The sequence below is a fragment of the Oncorhynchus mykiss genome, chromosome 1, assembly GCF_013265735.2.
Source record: "Oncorhynchus mykiss isolate Arlee chromosome 1, USDA_OmykA_1.1, whole genome shotgun sequence".
NCBI lineage: Eukaryota > Metazoa > Chordata > Actinopteri > Salmoniformes > Salmonidae > Oncorhynchus > Oncorhynchus mykiss.
In genome coordinates, this window is record NC_048565.1 from 74,476,201 (window position 1) to 74,497,056 (window position 20,856).

At 39.3% G+C, this 20,856-nt stretch overlaps 2 protein-coding genes across 4 annotated transcripts in view; both read right to left on the reverse strand.

The window, feature by feature from the left end:
* Positions 1-970: 970 nt before the first annotated feature.
* On the reverse strand, positions 971-2,078 carry gnrh3 (gonadotropin-releasing hormone 3). The gene is given in 1 exon segment (NM_001124280.1): positions 971-2,078. A coding segment is annotated over 1 exon segment (165 nt). The 5' UTR covers positions 1,859-2,078; the 3' UTR covers positions 971-1,693.
* Positions 2,079-3,737: 1,659 nt separating this feature from the next.
* The window catches only part of LOC110529277 (receptor-type tyrosine-protein phosphatase epsilon), a 51,688-nt gene continuing 34,569 nt past the window's right edge, over positions 3,738-20,856 (reverse strand). For all 3 annotated transcript variants that reach the window (XM_021611404.2, XM_021611396.2, XM_021611412.2), the window contains 16 exons: positions 20,336-20,472; positions 18,460-18,550; positions 17,881-17,957; positions 17,717-17,753; positions 17,445-17,542; positions 16,789-16,908; positions 16,488-16,651; positions 15,719-15,854; positions 15,477-15,626; positions 15,261-15,354; positions 14,958-15,034; positions 14,724-14,858; positions 7,673-7,798; positions 7,291-7,442; positions 6,086-6,221; positions 3,738-5,880 (listed from right to left, as the gene is read on the reverse strand). In XM_021611404.2, coding sequence (XP_021467079.2) covers positions 5,806-5,880; positions 6,086-6,221; positions 7,291-7,442; positions 7,673-7,798; positions 14,724-14,858; positions 14,958-15,034; positions 15,261-15,354; positions 15,477-15,626; positions 15,719-15,854; positions 16,488-16,651; positions 16,789-16,908; positions 17,445-17,542; positions 17,717-17,753; positions 17,881-17,957; positions 18,460-18,550; positions 20,336-20,472 — 1,805 coding nt within the window. In that variant the 3' untranslated portion in view covers positions 3,738-5,805. The remainder of the gene's footprint in view (positions 5,881-6,085; positions 6,222-7,290; positions 7,443-7,672; positions 7,799-14,723; positions 14,859-14,957; positions 15,035-15,260; positions 15,355-15,476; positions 15,627-15,718; positions 15,855-16,487; positions 16,652-16,788; positions 16,909-17,444; positions 17,543-17,716; positions 17,754-17,880; positions 17,958-18,459; positions 18,551-20,335; positions 20,473-20,856) is intronic.

Genomic DNA, 20,856 nt, shown 5'->3' on the forward strand with positions numbered 1-20,856 from the left:
TCACCATTGTTCTGAAAGTGCAATGGAAATTGGTTTTATTTCTTTCCAATTCTACATGCTTTTACGGTTCACCTTTTCCCAAAAGTACCAGTGGTCTGGGTTCATTGGTGTGCATCACAACCACACACTAACAGTGTAGGGTGTCCCTCGTGTCAGTACAGTTCATGAATCATGGGCCCCTAATACACTACGCGATTAGTACGGTACCCTGTCTGTGGGGCTTTGCCAGAAATGAGTTCTCTTTAAAACATATGCCCCTGCTAATTCCTTTCCTTGCCTGATATGCAATTCCAATTTTTATAATTAACAGCAATTTATTGAACGACATGAAAGTTTTAACACATTTTCTTTTTGTGATGCCTATGGTCCTGGCAAAACTATGAGAAACATGTCAACCCTCATGACATTTCAGAATTATTTTTAACTATGCAAATTCAATTATTCAACAAGTGACATACTCTCACAGAAATTTGAGGTGAAACAAACGTCCTGGTAGTGTGGATTTTCCCTTTTGAAATGATGCATGACTGACAAGCAATAATCTATAATCTAATTACAAAAGGGACATAAACCCCTGTTTCAATCTAATGACACCATAGATGTTTTATAAATTGACTTAATTACCAGCTGTTGTCATGCTACGATCGTTGTATCACAAGTTGATCATGCTTGTCGGTCATAGAAAGCAAATGTATGTTAATAATCAATTAATGGTCTGTCAACTCCACCTAAAAATGTGGATGGATCACGAATTGATCAATTGAAATTTGGGATAGGACACTTAAGCTCCTGTATTGTAAGGACGTTCAATAGACATACAAAGATACTTCTCCTTTTGAATCACTTCTTTATTACAATTTTACAGAAGGTTAAAGTGTTATACTTTCAGTAAATGACATCAATCTAAATGTGATGTTTGTTGGAAATGGACAGAACTGTAGTTGAATGCTCCATCATTGATGTTGATAGTGATGCTGTATGTCTGCTTGATGTTGTCTTCTCGCTTCTTTTGTGAATAATGGTCTCAGTTGTTTATTTATGGGGCATCCATTTCTTCAATATCTAGGGAAATCAAAGCGTTAACTTCAGAAGTCTACTTTATGTTGTATATTATACTGATGTGTCAGACATGAGCAACATTGTCTCCCTACATTTATAGGTATCACTTCGCTAAATTCAGGGAAGATTTCCATTTGTCAGCCATTACTCTTATCTAAACATTTATTTCAGATACTTTGGTATATTGTTTACAACATATTTTACCAGGAGAAAATGTAGCATCTTCAGATGAAACATAAATAATTGGCCATTAGGAATACAATGAATACAATATCTAACCTAATAAATTAATATGACTACTTACTACATCATATGGTCTCAGTCTCTCTGAGACATGTGCACTTGTCTCCTCAGGAAGAACCACTACACCTCCTGTGTCCATCATCTGGATAGCAATATGTAGGAGGAATTTGTAAGGCTATTACCCATATACCATTTATGCAACACACTTACAGAGTTTAATTAATATACATTGCCAATATACTCTTGAAAAGGCCTCTTGAACTAATATTCCACACAAACTATCCCGATAAATGCCACATTTAAATGTTCACAGGTTTTCAAGACACAGTAGATTTCCTTAAAGGACAATTACATGTACAGTATGCACATGTAGACATAGCTGTAACAGTAGTTACAGGTAGAGGTAAATAGTACTTGCCTTGATGGTGGCCTCCAGCTCCCCAACACTTCTCTTCCCTCCAGGTAGCCAGCCATACGACCAGTGCTGAGAGAGCGTGACCTGCGCTACCAACGCCAACACCACCACCTGCACGACCGTTCTGTTGCTAAGATCCATGGGAGCTGGAAAGAAAGCTAGTCAAATATCAGCTAAATGTGATCGTCAAAAATAATGTATTTTTACATCAAGCAGAAGTTTGCGATCATTTTGCAATGATTACCTATTGAATATGCACATTGTACAGTATATATGAACTACCCACAAATGCACATTAGTTAACAATTTGAAATATACTTATATGAATCACATACTTTCTCCGTTCTGTGTATTCCTTCCTACACTGTGGTGGGAATATCATGAGTCCCTTTTATAGGGGTCGTTAGACATGGAACAGTCTGTGTCATCAGGATTAGAATCCCTTCTCCACAGGTGTGACACACTAAGTGCCTAATGGACACTAAACGTCACTAATGGCACCTGCTTAGTGCATAAGCTTCAAACTGCATTTGATGGAAACAAACATATTTATAATGTGTTAAGAGGTGAAGTCAGTGTACACTACCGTTCAACAGTTTGAGGTCACTTAGAATTGTCCTTGTTTTTGAAAGAAAAGCAACATTTTTGTCCATTAAAATAACATCAAATTGATCAGAAATACAGTGTAGACATTGTTAATGATAGTGTACATGACTATTGTAGCTGGAAACGGCAATTTTTTAAATGGAATATCTACATAGGCATTAAAAGGCCCATTATCAGCAACTGTCACACCTGTGTTCCAATGGCACATTGTGTTAGCTAATCCAAGTTTATAATTTTAAAAGGCTAATTGATCATTAGAAAACCCTTTTGCAAATATGTTAGCACAGCTGAAAACTGTTGTGCTAGTGAAAGAAGCAATACAACTTGCCTTCTTTAGACTAGTTGAATATCTGGAGCATCAGCATTTGTGGGATCGATTACAGGCTCAAAATGGCCAGAAACACCAGTCTCAACGTCAGCAGTGAAGAGGCGACTCCGGGATGCTGGCCATCTAGGCAGAGTTGCAAAGAAAAAGCCATATCTCAGAATTGGCCAATAAAAATAAAAGATTAAGATGGGAAAAAGAACACAGACACTGGACAGAGGAACTCTGCCTAGAAGGCCAGCATCCCGTAGTCGCCTCTTCACTGTTGACGTTGAGATAGGTGTTTTGTGGGTACTATTTAATGAAGCTGCCAGTTGAGGACTTGTGAGACACTGTGAGACACTAGACACTCTAATGTACTTGTCCTCTTTCTCAGTTGTGCTCCGGGGCCTCCCACTCTATTCTGGTTAGAGCCAGTTTGCGCTGTTCTGTGAAGAGAGTAGAACACAGCGTTGTACAGGATCTTCAGTTTCTTGGCAATTTCTTGCATGGAATAGCCTTAATCTCTCAGAACAAGAATAGACTGATGAGTTTCAGATGAAAAGTCTTTGTTTCTGGCAATTTTGAGCCTGTAATCGAACCCACAAATACTGATGATCCAGATACTCAACTAGTCTAATGAAGGCCAGTTTTAATGCTTCTTTAATCAGAACAACAGTTTTCAGCTGTGCTAACATATTTGCAAAAGGTTTTCTAATGATCAACTAGCCTTTTAAAATTATAAACTTGGATTAGCTAACACAACATACCATTGGAACACAGGAATGATGGTTGCTGATAATGGGCCTCTGTACGCCTATGTAGATATTCTATAAAAAATCTGCCGTTTCCAGCTACAATAGTCATTTACAACATTAACAATGTCTACACTGTATTTCTGATCCAATTTTATGTTATTTTAATGGACAAAAATGTTGCTTTTCTTTCAAAAACAAGGACATTTCTAAGTGACCTCAAACTTGAACGGTAGTGTACATATTCTAAAATATTTCATGTTTGTAAATGAAACAATATCTGCTGGTCAACAAAAAAGTGACTTTGATACCCATGTTTTGTATCTTTTACAAATATTCAGAAATTAATGGCAAATTTGTTTATTTTCAATGCATTTATTGCGGACAGATTTTACAAATGAAATTTTAACTTCATACAGACTTATGACGAGATATACAGGAACAAGATGCTTGAGCGCTACATTATGGCTCAATTTCATACTCTGTACACAAGACTGATTCTAAATGTTCTGTAAGAAGACATAATCCTTACACTTGTATCTTTACCTAACAGGCTATGAATCCATAAATGTACCTTTGGCATGAAAAGGATAGCCCTGTGGAGTGCCTTAACACTTAATAACTGGGTAACCAGGTAATTTGAATTTAAATTCTATTTATTTATGATCATTGCTAAAATATAGATTTCACAGTAAACTACAGCACAATGAAATTCAATAAAATATCTTCCTGAAACTTCCATGAATCAATTACTATTATCAATAACCCAGTTATTTAGTGGTATGAGAGCACTGTGGCTATAAATACTTACCAAGCGGAAAATTGCTGCCTGGCTCTAAATGACACTTTTCTAATTGAGAACTCTATACATTCAATACACATTTTGGGGGGTATATGAGCATTATAATCATTTGCTTTAATCCCAATCATGTTCTATACACTATAAGGATATCATGAAAATCAACTCATTTTATTGAAATCTTCTTCCTTTTTAGGTTAGTCTTGAGAAACATTAAACCATCTGCTGCCTTAGCTATGTATATTGAAGTTGAAGTCACTTGGGGACAATTTGAACTTGATCAGAAATTTGTTCTAATCTTTGTATGGTACTGTTTCATTCAAACATGCAAATGCTGAAATGGAAGGTCCAACATAGTTAAAAAAAAAAGTTGTACAAAAGTTCTTACAACCGTGTACATATGAACAGCCATTTGTTAGTGAGGTCAGATCAAAATTGCTGTTTGAAACAGATGGCAAGTTGCCCAAATGGAGTGTTTTCCATTGGATACTCAGTAGACTGTTACGATGAAACAGACGACATACACACCAAAAACTGAATGTTAATTTGTTAAGTCACTTGTCACAAACTCTCATGACAGGTTGTGTATTTTTACAACGGCAGGAGTTCTACAGTATGTGCCATGTCTACAGTACAGACCACAGGCAACGAAAGGCAATCTCATGGTCATTTTTTCAACATAGACTATCAGTAAAACTCAAAATGTACATAAAATTCTACATTATATAAATAGAAAAAGATTATATGCATAACTTAATTAATACACACAGTATGTACATAATAACATACTTTTCAGTATTGTCTTGAGTCCGAGAACCTATTCAATTAAACCCTTCACACCGGTTTTGGTCTTACGTTTTCAATTCAAAACAATTGACATACAAATGCTGAGGAGACAAAGCTAGTTGAAACGTCCGTGACTAAATAGAGATAATAATCCATTTTCATTTGGGCTCTTTTTAACAAACAGACAGATAAGCAAACATATACAGGTAACTGCCAAAATAAAGGAAGCACCAACATAAAGTGTCTTAATAGGGTGTTGGGCACCACGAGCCAGAACAGCTTCAATGCACCTTGGCATAGATTCTACAAGTGTCTGGAACGACACCATTCTTCCACAAGAAATTCCATAATTTGGTGTTTTGTTGATGGTGGTGGAAAACGCTGTCTCAGGTGCCGCTCTAGAATCTCACATAAGTTCAATTGGGTTGAGATCTGGTGACTGAGACGGCCATAGCATATGGCTTACATTGTTTTTATGCTCATCAAACCATTCAGTGACCACTCATGCCCTGTGGATGGGGGCATTGTCATCCTATCGTGGGCATAGCCATGGTAGCCAAAATAATGGATGAATATACATGACCCTAAACAAATGGGATGTGAATTGCTTAATTAACTCAGTAACCACACCTGTGTGGATGCACCTGCTTTCAATATACTTTGTATCCCTCATTTCCTTATTTTGGCAGTTACCTGTATAATAAAATATGGTACAATATGTTTAAGTATTGTGGGTAAGTGCAAAGTGTAAAAAGAGCTTGAAAGAGCTTAGAAAAGAAGGTTCTGACAAAATTGCATATGTTACGTGGAAATACACATGGGTATATAGCAGATATTGTCATTTAAAATTGGCATAGTCTGAGAAAATGTCAACAAAATCTTGAACCACTCTGTAGCAGAAGTCATATTGTTCCTGAAACGACAAAAATAACGAACAACATGACCATAAATCACTTACATTACAGTTGGAAAACCAATATTTGAATAAAGCATCATTGTCAATCTTTTGAAGATAATTTTAATGTATTTCACCTCTCTCTCATGCATTGAATCTCTATGACTAAATGGTATCCTACCATGAAAAACAATGCGTTTATACTACAATATATAATACCTACCACAGTCTGAACCATGTGTGGTCTCTTCATGCGTAAGCTCTTGACAGTCTGAAACACGTCCAGTAGGCCCTCTGCTTTCACCCGCTCCAGAATGTTACTCAGGGCGATGAATGTACCGGTCCGACCCGCACCAGCACTGAGAAATAAACCCAGGACAGAACCATCAGCATCTACAGCTACGCTTGCTCTAAAACCCAGTAACTACCATTAGAGGACCGTTAATATGTGCTTAGAACTGAACGTGAGTCAAGGGAGTATACTACATTCAGTACACTGTCAGGGGTCTACCAGCTCGCCATCATGCCGATTGCACTTCATTGAGCGCCAAAGAAATGCGCCGATTTTACAACATATGTCTTTACAGTGCTGGATTACCTTAGTGCTCAACAACACAGGTAAGTTGTCTAGTTGGTGGTTGATAGGAGAGATCTCTAACAGTAGAGTTGATGGATCTATAGATTCCTAGTCTCCCATTCCCCTAGTCATAGGGCTATACTGTGAACCCTACAGCTTACCCCAGTCTTTCCCATTTATATTGAAAATAATTTGCTGGAGAAAAGGTGACCTTTGATTAATAGTACTAATAACACTAACACTAACGCGTCTGGTCGCTCTCTCAACCTCTTTGGATTGAGTCAGTTCTTACAATGCCGGCGAGAGAGGTAAAGGAGAGAGGGGGGTTGTAATGGGCAAGCCCCCATTCCCAGCGGAGGAGAAAAAGCTTTAAAAAGCCCCTCTTTAGACAGGCCCTGATGAATGAATATGAGAGAGAGTGAAGACACCATTTCCTGTCGTTAGCTCATTCTATCAGATTAATCAAAGCAGGAGTCGTAGGAGATTTCACTTTGAGAGGTTTTAATTGACTGTGAATCAGTGGATTGGATCAATCCCAGTGGGCCGTGCTGCATTAGAAGTACTTCACCTGGAGCTATGTACGTTCTGATCATAGCTTTCACAGCAAAGTCTTTATAAAGAGTTGGGCTATAAAACAGAGTCTACAAAGGCTAAATGTACTGTATAATGTATTGAAACCGATATTACAGAGTGCCAAAAATGTAAAAAAGTAATCTATATTCTTTGAAACATAATTTTGTGTTTGGTATGATCCTAATATTTTATGTCAGAAAAAAAGGTCAGTTGAAAGAGTAATGGGAGTGTTTTGCGGCTCCCAGATTTGGTTTGTGTTAACAGTACCCGTTCCTTACCTGCAGTGTACTATAATAGGGTGGTTTCCAGACTGTTGTTGCTGTCTCTGCACTGAAGCAATGATGTCGATCATTCCCTTTCCCTCTGCCGGTATTCCGATCTCAGGCCAGCCGTGGAAATGAAAGTGCCTGACGTGCCGTGACTGCTTTTCCTGGTGATTGGAAACATGTGTTTCATCATTACATACATTAGTATACCTGATAATGAAAAATAAACATAACATGAACTTGACATGCTCAAGATAAGACACAAATTGAGATAGCAGAAAGCCATTGATTAGAGGACCAAACCCAGTCACCCACAAGGACAAAAATGACTTACATCACAAATAATATATTTAAAATGCACATCAGGTAGCATGTTTATGTGAAAGAAACTCACTGGTCCATATGTGAGCACCATGTCCTTCAGAGTGAAAGTGTCACATAGTGCATCACCCTTCAGCTCCAAAGTGTAGTCTCCAAATGTCACAGTGCCCTCTGCTGGCCAGTACTGGAAACACTTGTCCTGGGGAAAGTGACAGATTGACGAAAGGCAGGTGTGTCAAACATATGGCCCACGGGTGGGAAAAACGACTTCAATCTACATTTAAATGACAAATAACACATCAAAACTGTGTAGAAATGATAATGGTTTAAAATAAAAGGTAATGATAATGGACCTACATTTATACAGTCTCTCCGTTCCTCTATACCAGGGCTGGTGTTAATTCGAACTGAAGGCAACACAGCCATTTTTTATCCCAATATCAAATCATTTCTGGTTAAGTGCCTTAGTGTGATTGTTTTCAATTAAAATGGTCAAAAGAACCAAAAATAGCATCTTAACAAAGAGCAATTTCTCAAGCAAGAATTTTGTTGGGACTGTCTGGGAGTGGTCTGAGTGGGGAGGGGAAAACTGGAAACTAGCTGTTTTTTGATTTGATTTTGATTTGGATCTATTTTAGTCCCCATTTGGACTAATCTTCCAAGAGTCCTTAAACATTAAAATACAATTTATAATACAAATACGTTTTCACATATAACAGACTATTACAAACATACATAATATACTAACATAATGACCCAATAAATACTCAATCTAAAAAATATTGCTATAGTCCCACAACTGTTATTGGCAGAGAGGTTTGGAACTCTCTTTCTTATTGGTCTATTAACTAATTTACCGCCTGGTGATGTCACCAGGAAGGCCAAAACTCCATCTCACCAAAACAGACAGAAATTTCAGGTGGTCTTTTCAAACAGCTCTTACACTAAAAGGGTAGTATCATCATGTTCATAATTTCAAAGTATTATTCCAACCTCAGTGTGGAAATATGCATTGAGTGTGCAAAACATTAAGAATACCTGCTCTTTCCATGACATAGACTGAATAGATTAATCCAAATGAAAGCTATAATCCCTTATTGATGTCACAGTAATTTGGTGGCAACTCTACTGCCGGTATAATGCTATTATCACTTGTTGATGTCACTTGTTAAATACACTTCAATCAGTGTAGTTAAAAAAATATTATTTACAATGACAGCCTACCATGGCCAAATCCTAAACTGGACAAAGCTGGGCCAATAGCGGCCGGTTGTGATACAGCCTGGAATCGAACCAGGGTCTGTAGTGACGCCTCTTGCATAGATATAGATACAGTGCCTTAGACCTCTGCGCCACTCGGGAGCCAAGAAGTGTGTCAAGAACTGCAAAACTGCTGGGTTTTTCGCACTCAACAGTTTGCCATGTGTATCAAGAATGGTTCACCACCCAAAGGACATCCGGCCAACTTGGCACAACTGTGGGAAGTATTGCAGTCAACACGGATCAGCATCCCTGTGGAACGCTTTCGACACCTTGTAGAGTTCATGCCCTAAAGAATTGAAGCTGTTCTGAGGGCAAAAGGGGTGGTGCAACTCTATATTAGGAATGTGTTTCTAATGTTTGGTATACTCAGTCTATATGCAAATGAGGCACATATAATTCTTTATTTTATCACAAAGTACAAAACATAATACCTGATATACTAAGAAAATGTATATATGTGATCCAAATATGTTTTTTGTCTGAAATGCCTTCTCGAACACATTAACTTTAATGTGTCTTAACAACAAACTTGTAAATACAAATAAAATAGTTAAATGAAGAGCCTTGTTGGTTTAGACACAAAAAAAGTCAGCAACCTTCCCGCTAGCCATGATTGGCTGAGATAATAAGTGGGCTGGACATGCTGAGAGATGAGTTTGGATTGGTCTGCCATATAGCATGCTTCTGTCTATTTGAGCTGGTCAGTATGTCTAGGTAACCCTGGCTAACGCGGTCTTTAAAAATATGTATTGCGTAGTAAAACTGCATAAGTGTTCCTCTCCACTTTTCTGGAAGACTGAGTTTTGAAATCAGTGTAATTCGAGTATGATAGCTAAGGAGATGGAGAATGTGTCCCTGAACAAAGGGTGGGGGGGGGGGGGGTCAAAATCAAAAGTAACAGTCAGTATCTGGTGTGGCCACCAGCTGCATTAAGTACTGCAGTGCATCTCCTCCTCACGGACTGCACCAGATTTGCCAGTTCTTGCTGTGAGATGTTACCCCACTCTTCCACCAAGGCACCTGCAAGTTCCTGGACACTTCTGAGGGGAATGGCCCTAGCCTTCACCCTCCGATCCAACAGGTCCCAGACATGCTCAATGTGATTGAGATCCTGGCTCTTCACTGGCCATGGCAGAACACTGACATTCCTGTCTTGCAGGAAATCACGCACAGAACGAGCAGTATGGCTGGTGGCATTGTCATGCTGGAGGGTCAGGTCAGGATGAGCCTGCAGGAAGGGTACCTGTAACGCACAGCGTTGAGATGGCCTGCAATGACAACAAGCTCAGTCCGATGATGCTGTGACACACTGCCGCAGACCATGAGGGACCCTCCACTTCCAAATCGATCCCGCTCCAGAGTACAGGCCTTGGTGTAACGCTCATTCCTTCAACGATAAACGCGAATCCGACCATCACCCCTGGTGAGACAAAACCATGACCCGTCAGTGAAGAGCACTTTTTGCCAGTCCAGTTTGGTCCGGCGACGGTGGGTTTGTGCCCATAGGCGACATTGTTGCCGGTGATGTCTGGTGAGGACCTGCCTTACAACTATCCTACAAGCCCTCAGTTCAGCCTCTCTCACCCTATTGTGGACAGTCTGAGCACAGATGGAGGGATTGTGCATTCCTGGTGTTGGCCGTTGTTGTTGCCATCCTGTACCTGTCCCGCAGGTGTGATGTTCGGATGTACCGATCCTGTGCAGGTGTTGTTACACGTGGTCTGCCACTGCGAGGACGATCAACTGTCCATCCTGTCTCCCTGTAGGGCTGTCTTAGGCATGTCACAGTACGGATATTGCAAATTTTCCCTGGCCACATCTGCAGTCCTCATGCCTCCTTGCAGCATGTCTAAGGCACGTTCACGCAGATGAGCAGGGACCCTGGGCATCTTTCTTTTTGTGTTTTTCAGAGTCAGTAGAAAGGCCTCTTTAGTGTCCTAAGTTTTCATAACTGTGACCTTAATTGCCTACCGTCTGTAAGCTGTTAGTGTCTTAACGACTGTTCCACAGGTGCATGTTCATTAATTGTTTTTTGGTTCATTGAACAAGCATGGGAAATAGTGTTTAAACCCTTTACAATGAAGATCTGTGAAGTTATTTGTATTTTTACAAATTATCTTTGAATGACAGGGTACTGAAAGATTTACTTCTTTTTTTGCTGAGTTTATATTGGTCATGGCACCCATATAGTGCAGCGGTCTAAGGCACTGCATCTCAGTGCAAGAGGCATTACTACAGTCCCTGGTTCGAATACAGGCTGTATCACATCCGACTGTGATTGGGGGTGCCATAAGGCAGTGCACAATTGGCCCAGCGTCATCCGGGTTTGGCCGGGGTAGGCTGGGATTGTAAATAAGAATTTGTTCTTACCTGACTTGCCTAGTTAAAGGTTACATTTTAAAAACAACTAGCGACAACCGCAGCACAATCAATAGGAGGTGAACAGTGGCTGGTGCTGAAAATATAGCTAACTTGTTACGCAAGTGTTGCACACCAACAGACGGAGAAAACCTACACCAGTTGAGCAATTCATTTCAACAATTATCTTCATTTTAATTTGACTTTACAAATAACAAGAGGGTTTAATTGGAGTCTATTTCTTTGGAGCCTAGACCTATATAATATAACAACTGGCTGAGGTAGGCTATGAGGCTTACCAGTCTAATGGAAGTAGGATTTTTTTTATTAGGCCTACTTACAATTGCAACTGATCAAAAATGTAGCATCCTACATAAAACAATCATTTAAAGAAAAAAAGTCTGTTCAAACTAAAAAAATGTAACTAATAATGAAAAGAGCGCATTTGTAAATCCCAAACTCTAAAAGTAATTGGAAAGGTAGATACAAATTATTTGTGCCATTGTGGTTACAATAAAGAATGAAAACAAGATATAAACACTAATTACAGTAGTGATGGACAACTGGAGGCATTTTGAAAACAGGTTTTCAAACACTTGTAGTACTGTAGCAGGTGTAGCCCATCATGCAAATGTTTCCTATTAGCAAGACAGCATACTTTTTTTAGCCCGTCTACTGTAGTGAAAATCCCTCAAGTACTCCAAAGTGTTACATTTCTAACTCAAAACAGCAGTACAGTATTTCTTCATCAACATCTTTATGCTTTCGTTAATAAAATAACGAGAAAAAAGACATTCAAATGTGGATGTTTATTTAAACTACATTTTAGTCGCACTTCCACCCAGCTCCACGACCACAGGTAAAACCTTGCTGAGATGGTCAATGTATTTGTTGCATTGTTGTATCGACAAATGTAAAAGCCTATACTGTACAGTACAGTATTTCTTCATCAGAATCTTTGTGCTTTTGTTAATAAAATAATGATAAAATACTCTTTCAAAATGCTGATGTTTATTTAGTTATGGATCCATAACGAATTACTATGGGAATAAATATCACTGAATTACAGAAATATTGGAACAATGTTGTCTAATAAAGGTAAACAAATGGTTTGCCTACTGGAAAATAGTCTTTCAAACACAGTCACGTTGTACAGTGCCATTATGGATATTTGCAGGGCTATATTTTGGCCTTTATAAATATCTGAGAATATCTAACGGATAATGCCCCTTTATTTTTTATATATATATTTTTCTTGTTATTTAAAAAAAAGTTTTTATTGAATATTCAAAACATACAATATACTTGCAGTGAAGCCGCACAACAACTACACCACACCAGTCATCCAACAGACTCCCATTCAGAGCGACACACAGAAGCCTCCAGGGTCAACGCCCTGCTCAAGGGCACTTCGACAGATCTCCCACAAGGCCAAAAAAAACAGGGACGCGAGCCCTCCAAGACAGATCAGCCTCAGGCAAACTGGCATTAGCTGTAAAAACACTGCCCCTCAGTGTCATTCAAACTTACTTTTTGTTGTGTTTTATTTTGACTTTATTTGTTATACTTTATTTTGACCATCATTCTATATCTTTGACCACCATGTCTCCAATTCCACATCCTAACCCCTCTTAGATATTAATTAAGAGTCCTCCAATCCTCTAAATGTAATTATTGGCGGAGAGTCACGTCATTGAAAAAAATGTTTGTAGGTATACTGTAGGCCTACCATAGGCGAAATAAGTCTCACTAGTGTTGAGTAATGTGCTGTTAAAAGTGGTGTAGGTCTTATTTATTTAAAGAACATATTGAAGTTTTGAAGCAAAAGCCTACAACTATTTTAGCACCATTTCGCGCTGCTCTGAGACAAGCATGGGGACTGGTCTTGATAAATCAATGAGATTTAAATTTTCACTTAATCTCTGTTTGGGTATTGGTTAGGCTAGAATTAGAACATTTGGGTGCAGAAATGATATGCTCTTAGTGTAACCTTTATTTAACTAGGCAAGTCAGATAAGAACAAATTCTTATTTACAAGGACAGCCTACTCCTTCCTCCCAGTCGGGGCATTGAACCCTGGTTTCCAGCGTGCTCTGCCTGCACGACACAGGGATTCTTTAGCTAAATATCTCAGTACTGCCGATCGTCACGTTGTACAACTCCATATTTTCCTTTCCATCCTAACAGAAACCCAGAGAGTTTTTCGTTTATCTTGGAATATAAACACCATAATAATAATCAAATTAATTAAGCAAGTACCAGTCAAAAGTTTGGACACACCTACTCATTCCACTATTTTTCTTTATTTTACTATTTTCTACATTGTAGAATAATAGTGAAGACATTCCAACTATGAAATAATACATATGGAATCATTTAAGAACAAATTCTTATTTACAAGGACAGCCTACTCCTTCCTCCCTGTCAGGGAATTGAACCCCAGTCTCCCGCATGCCCGTATTCTCTAGTACAGACATCGCCTGCTCTCCCTTATTTAAGGAATTAGGCACTTTCCCATGTTTACTACAGTATGTACTGTAGGCTACGGTTGCTTGTCAGACTGCACAGTAGCCTAATAAACAAATGCAGGTGACTTATATCTTCAAAATGCTTTAAAAGCATTATTATCCAAATGTAAAAGCATATACTGCACAGTACTGTATTTCTTCATCAGCATCTTTATGCTTTCGTTAAATAATAAATAATGATACAAATATTATTTCAAAATGCAGATGTGGATTTAGTTATGGATCCATAATGAATTACTATGGGAATAAATATCACTGATTTACAGAAATATTGGAACAAAGTTGTCTAATGAAGGCAAACAATTTAGAATCCTTCAATCCTCTTATGCTGTAGCTTACTCCTGACCGTCACGTTGTACAGCATCATATTTTCGTTTAAAAAACCTTTCTCGGAAAGAAACACCATAATATTAATCAAATTAATTCAGACAAATTTCTTAAAATCAATCCCATATACTATGTTATTACAAAAAGGTTTAAAAATCTCCGGTAATGCCAATATGGAAGACTATAAAATGCTCCTCAAAGATGCCCTCTAGTGGTCAAACTAGCACTAACTTGCATTTTCCCGAAAAAATGGCTGACAATTAAATAATGTGCCACAGAATGCTGCAGCAGCTGGCAAAGGTGTGCTGCAGTATGACGCAACTTTTAAAGGAGGAACCACTGTAAGACCGAATCAAGGTGGTCGGTCACATATGAGTGCATTAGAAAAGCATTTTTACATTCATCAAAATAGCTGAACTCAATTAATTATTTGTCTGTGCTAGTACAATGTTTTATGTGCTATATTTCTGTCAATATCTGATGGATTTAAAAATATTCAAAAGTTTGGAGTATCTTCATCCATTGTCCAACTGCATTTATTAGAATTGTATTTTTAACCTATGAACAATTTTGATGACTGCTACTAAAGTAAAACACAGCTTTTAATGATTATGTTGCAGTTAACTCTTGCCACAGTGGGGTCTGTACCTGTTCCCTCTCCTTGAGTTCAGTGAGCATGACGATAGAGTGACACCTGTACTCCCACACCATCCTCCAAAAATCCTCCACCGTGTGAGACTGGGGACCCTGGGTAGCGATGAAGTAGTCCTTCTGTCTGTATCCCTGGAAAATAACATACTGTTTAGCGCATCATATACTTACATAAAGGGCTCTGGAGAAAGTTAGGACTTAGGTGTTAAAATGTGCTCAGTAAATACTTACATCAATAAATGATGCATTGATGTAGTCCGTGAACTCTTGGCCCCTTTTCATTGATAATATAACCCGGTTGAAGTCATCTGTGTTCAAGCAAATAACTTAACAACTTACTTTATTTCCAACAATAGTTTAATTACTTGTGTCATTTGTGTCATTTAACTACAGCAAATTCATTTCAAAAGTAAAACTACTTCAGAGAGGTAACTTGGTCTAAAATGTATAATATTTGATACAACACTAAGAGTTTGATGGTGGTAGGGTTGTGACGTATTACTGAAAATGTAAGAGTGTTAGGGTATTCCTTACATGGAATAATCTGAAGCACACGGTTCTTCTTCATGTTTGCAGGAAGGTTTCCAGTCCTCATGTTCTCCTTCATTATGCGTACATTGGTCAGTTTCTGAGGAGAGGATATGGGGTGAAATTAGGACTACTTGAGAGAGATGGCTTCCGTCATTTAAATGTGACTAGAACTGGGAGACAACTTAAAAAAGGTGAGAAAATTGTGTGACTGGGACTTACCCTGAACTCTTCCTCTAGGCCCAGCTTGTCAAGGGGTGTTCTGGTGTTGTGGAGTTTCTGCAGGTGGCCTTCCAGAGAGGACACATCCAGCTCTGTGTCCCCATACATATAATACTCCAGCAGAGCGTGGTAGATGAACGAGTACTGCATCTGAACGGGAGACAGAGAGAGAGATAGGGTAAATGAGGCATCTTTGCTGGTTTGTGCTGCATTAACACATTGAACTGTCAGGGAACACTTACATCGGTCTGGACGAGCTGAGAGCGCTGCTCCCGTATTCTGGTCACAAACCCAAAGACATCCAGCCTCTTCTCTACATGCATCATGTCAATCATGCCGTCTATGACGATGAACGTCCCAGTCCTACCTACCCCAGCACTAGGGAAAGACAACGGACAGGAGAGAAGAGTGACCCTTACATTGTCATAGACCTCCGAGGAAAGTTTGATCATTCAATTCAAAGCAAATGCACTGTACTTCTGTGGCTGAGTTTTCCACAGGAATGTTGATTGTGGTATGGCATAAAAATGCTACATTGAAACATGTCCACAAGCGATATTCTAAATTGCTACGTCTACCAGCAATATTCTAAATTGCTACATGTCTACAAGCCAACAAGATCCATAGTGATTTAAGGACCAGTGACACAGACAGCAGTCAGGGATGCCAGCTTAGGGTGTTGGAGACCAATCAATGAGGCCCATTCAGAAAGCAAAGCCCCAATACCAACACCTGTTTCAACAGTTGTTCCTGCACGTCTCTGACTTCAGTGGTGTGGTGGTTTCACATTACACGACATGTGCTTTGAAATTCCAGCCATACCAATACAAAATAAAGGGAAGCGGGTTGGCATACTTTTTTAGACACCGCGATAGGTCAATTTGACACTATGACTGTGTTAAGTTATACATGTCATAAGGAACTAAATGAACTACTATAGCCTTCATTGAGTACAGCATGTAGACGAGATTTCCCAGTTAGAATCCCTTGTCTCCTCCCCTGGTTCAGTACCTGCAGTGCACTACGATGGGTCCTGCATAGGACGGGTTGACTGTCTTCACCTTCTTGAGGAACTTGAGCATGCCGATAGGGGAGAAGGGCACCCCAAAGTCTGGCCAGCTGGTGAAGTGGAGCTGGGTGACTAAGCGGGGGGCCCTTGGGCCATCATTCCCCTGCTGTTTACAACAACAGGAAAAGACATCAATCGTTTAGAAAAATATACTGTAAATGTCACAGGGTTTCTCACATCGTGTATTTCAAAGTGAGGGATCCTGTGCAGGGTTGTCATGTAGGCACATACAATGACACTTACATATTGTACACAGAACTTGCGCATGGTGTAGTCCACCAGTACAGTAAAGTCCTCCACTGCCACCCTCACACTCCCATACATCCAACAGCCCTGGTCTGGCCAGTACTGGTAACACTTGTCCTGAAGAGAGGAGAAATGGACATTCAGCAAAGCAAAAAAATACAAACTATAGTTCACCAATATGAAAGGCAGAGACTTTTATGGGAATCCATATCACTGACTAGTAACTCTATTTATAGGTGATTGTCTGTCAGTCAATAAGTTCATCACTCTGATCTTCTAGACTGTTAATGAGAGTCTCAGACTAATTATAATCAAGCCTTGGACAACTTTATCAACAATGATTTAGTTATCGATCCCCCATCTCTGTTTGGTGGAGCTAAACCCCCTGTTTTGTTCTTTATTGATCAGCCCCTTGAGGTTCAATAAAATGTGATGCCAAGTCATTTGGGGTGACACATTGTATGGATTGGGAAAGTTAGGAAAGGGTCAAATCAATTATACTCATGACCTTGAGGTGTGAGAAGACAAGAAAGAGCCTAGCAAAGGACCCCTTAAGAACATCTAACATGAGAGCCCATGAGCAAATCTGAAGATTCTTTACTGGTTGTATTAGCAGATAATGGAGCAGCCAAAGTGAGAGAAGAGAAACTCACCTCTTTTCTCTCTTTCAGGTTAGTGAGCATCACTATAGTAGCAGTCTTCTGTTCCCAAATCATCCGCCAGAAGTCAGCCACTGTGTTGTGCATTGGGCCTATGGAAAAGAGAGTGACACTTACTACATAGATGTAAGTGGACATACTAGTTATACAATAGGCCTATGGTGCTAGAAAAACGTATTTTATGTAAGCATACAATTGATTTCCATTCCGTAATCCTCTAGTAGTACAGTATTTTGCACAAAATGGTTGTCCAAAGTTATATTCACCTTGAGCTGCAATTAATTTGTTCTTCTCTTTATAACCCTGGTTAAAAAGAAAATGTGTTTTGCTGAGTTTATTAGACCATAGTGAGAAAGGAAGTTATACTGGACGCATTTAAGTTATCTGTAATGGGACAGAACGAAATACATAGTAAATATCAACAACTCACATCTATGTATGAGGCATTTATGTAGTCCGTACAAGAATGCCCATCTATTTGCGTTAACAATACTCTGGAATGGTCATCTGTTGAAAATGTAAGAAAGAGACAAAATTGTACTAGGAAAATGAGTATGCCTATTTAAAATGTTCATTATGCTATCAAACTGCTTTATCTCAAAAAAGTTCAAGCTACTCTTAAAGGCCAATTCCACAATTTTCCACGTGATTTTCATTATCTCTAGCACAATAACAGTGTCTACATATTTGAAAATGGCGCATTTCGAAGCTTTGTAGAAAAAAGTATGAAGTTATGACATCAGCAAGAAAATACCCTCCCGCTGGCTAGAAATGCATTGCAGGTTTTGAAAAATCCCTGTTCTTACTTTTAATCCTACCACGTGATGTCACAGACAAGCATTTTTTAGGAACTTTCTTATCATCTTTTTAAACCAGAAATACCATAGAAACGCGCCGTGTTCATGTATGTTTTTGAGACAATGAATAGGAAGTTGAAAAGTAGCGCAATTGCCCTTTAAGTGGGTGTAATGGTTACAAAACGTATTCCCATAACAATTCCATCACTCACATGGTAGGATGTTTGGATATCTGTTCTTGTCCCTGTTGATCTCCCTGCTAGCCTCCTCAAAGGAGCCATGGTGGTAGCCACAGGTCAGTGACTATACAGACACAAACACAAACACAGGGGTTCAAACTAAGCCAGTCATGAAGCCTTCAGACATGCAGCACTATACAGTGCCTTGCGAAAGTATTCGGCCCCCTTGAACTTTGCGACCTTTAGCCACATTTCAGGCTTCAAACATAAAGATATAAAACTGTATTTTTTTGTGAAGAATCAACAACAAGTGGGACACAATCATGAAGTGGAACAACATTTATTGGATATTTCAAACTTTTTTAACAAATCAAAAACTGAAAAATTGGGCGTGCAAAATTATTCAGCGCCTTTACTTTCAGTGCAGCAAACTCTCTCCAGAAGTTCAGTGAGGATCTCTGAATGATCCAATGTTGACCTAATGTTGACCTGTGTGTAATCAAGTCTCCATATAAATGCACCTGCACTGTGATAGTCTCAGAGGTCCGTTAAAAGCGCAGAGAGCATCATGAAGAACAAGGAACACACCAGGCAGGTCCGAGATACTGTTGTGAAGAAGTTTAAAGCCGGATTTGGATACAAAAAGATTTCCCAAGCTTTAAACATCCCAAGGAGCACTGTGCAAGCGATAATATTGAAATGGAAGGAGTATCAGACCACTGCAAATCTACCAAAACCTGGCCATCCCTCTAAACTTTCAGCTCATACAAGGAGAAGACTGATCAGAGATGCAGCCAAGAGGCCCATGATCACTCTGGATGAACTGCAGAGATCTACAGCTGAGGTAGGAGACTCTGTCCATAGGACAACAATCAGTCGTATATTGCACAAATCTGGCCTTTATGGAAGAGTGGCAAGAAGAAAGCCATTTCTTAAAGATATCCATAAAAAGTGTTGTTTAAAGTTTGCCACAAGCCACCTGGGAGACACACCAAACATGTGGAAGAAGGTGCTCTGGTCAGATGAAACCAAAATTGAACTTTTTGGCAACAATGCAAAACGTTATATTTGGCGTAAAAGCAACACAGCTGAACACACCATCCCCACTGTCAAACATGGTGGTGGCAGCATCATGGTTTGGGCCTGCTTTTCTTCAGCAGGGACAGGGAAGATGGTTAAAATTGATGGGAAGATGGATGGAGCCAAATACAGGACCATTCTGGAAGAAAACCTGATGGAGTCTGCAAAAGACCTGAGACTGGGACGGAGATTTGTCTTCCAACAAGACAATGATCCAAAACATAAAGCAAAATCTACAATGGAATGGTTCAAAAATAAACATATCCAGGTGTTAGAATGGCCAAGTCAAAGTCCAGACCTGAATCCAATCGAGAATCTGTGGAAAGAACTGAAAACTGCTGTTCACAAATGCTCTCCATCCAACCTCACTGAGCTCGAGCTGTTTTGCAAGGAGGAATGGGAAAAAAATTAAGTCTCTCGATGTGCAAAACTGATAGAGACATACCCCAAGCGACTTACAGCTGTAATCGCAGCAAAAGGTGGCGCTACAAAGTATTAACTTAAGGGGGCTGAATAATTTTGCACGCCCAATTGTTCAGTTTTTGATTTGTTAAAAAAGTTTGAAATATCCAATAAATCTCGTTCCACTTCATGATTGTGTCCCACTTGTTGTTGATTCTTCACAAAAAAATACAGTTTTATATCTTTATGTTTGAAGCCTGAAATGTGGCAAAAGGTCGCAAAGTTCAAGGGGGCCGAATACTTTCGCAAGGCACTGTATGTAACAGCATAAAGAAGTATGAACTCCTCCTGACATTATTAGGTGTCACACTATGAAGGTATCACATTACTACTGTAAGCACTATGTGTTGTTTGAAAAGCAACCCACATTGAACTCCTCTCTAAAAAGCTTGCAGTCGTCTGCCGAGCGTATTCGGAACTCGTCCTCCAGCGAGTCCAGGGGGATGGGGAAGTACCTCTTGGATGGAGAGGGGGATCGTGGGAGGAGGACCACTGTCTGCTCTCCTGTGTGAAACAAAAACATTGGAACGTCAATGTTTTTACATTCAGTACAAGAATTATGAAATAAATAAATAAAGTTCTGCCTCTCTTTTTAGAGACAGAACCAGATCACCTCATTACACACAGGTGACTACTGCAAGTCGCCCTGTATAAGAGCATCTGCTAAATGACTAAAATGTAAAACATTACGAGGTGACCATAAGGAGGGTGACCTCATACAAGAGATGTATATCAACAACTGTCTGGGCCTTCAATTCTTCACTCACACTTCACTTTCTCAACATTGTACATTACATGTGAAAGTTACATTCATTACAATGTATTTTCCTTCAACTATGGCAATGTAGACTGTGAATCTTATTATTATTTAGACTTGTCTGGTTCATG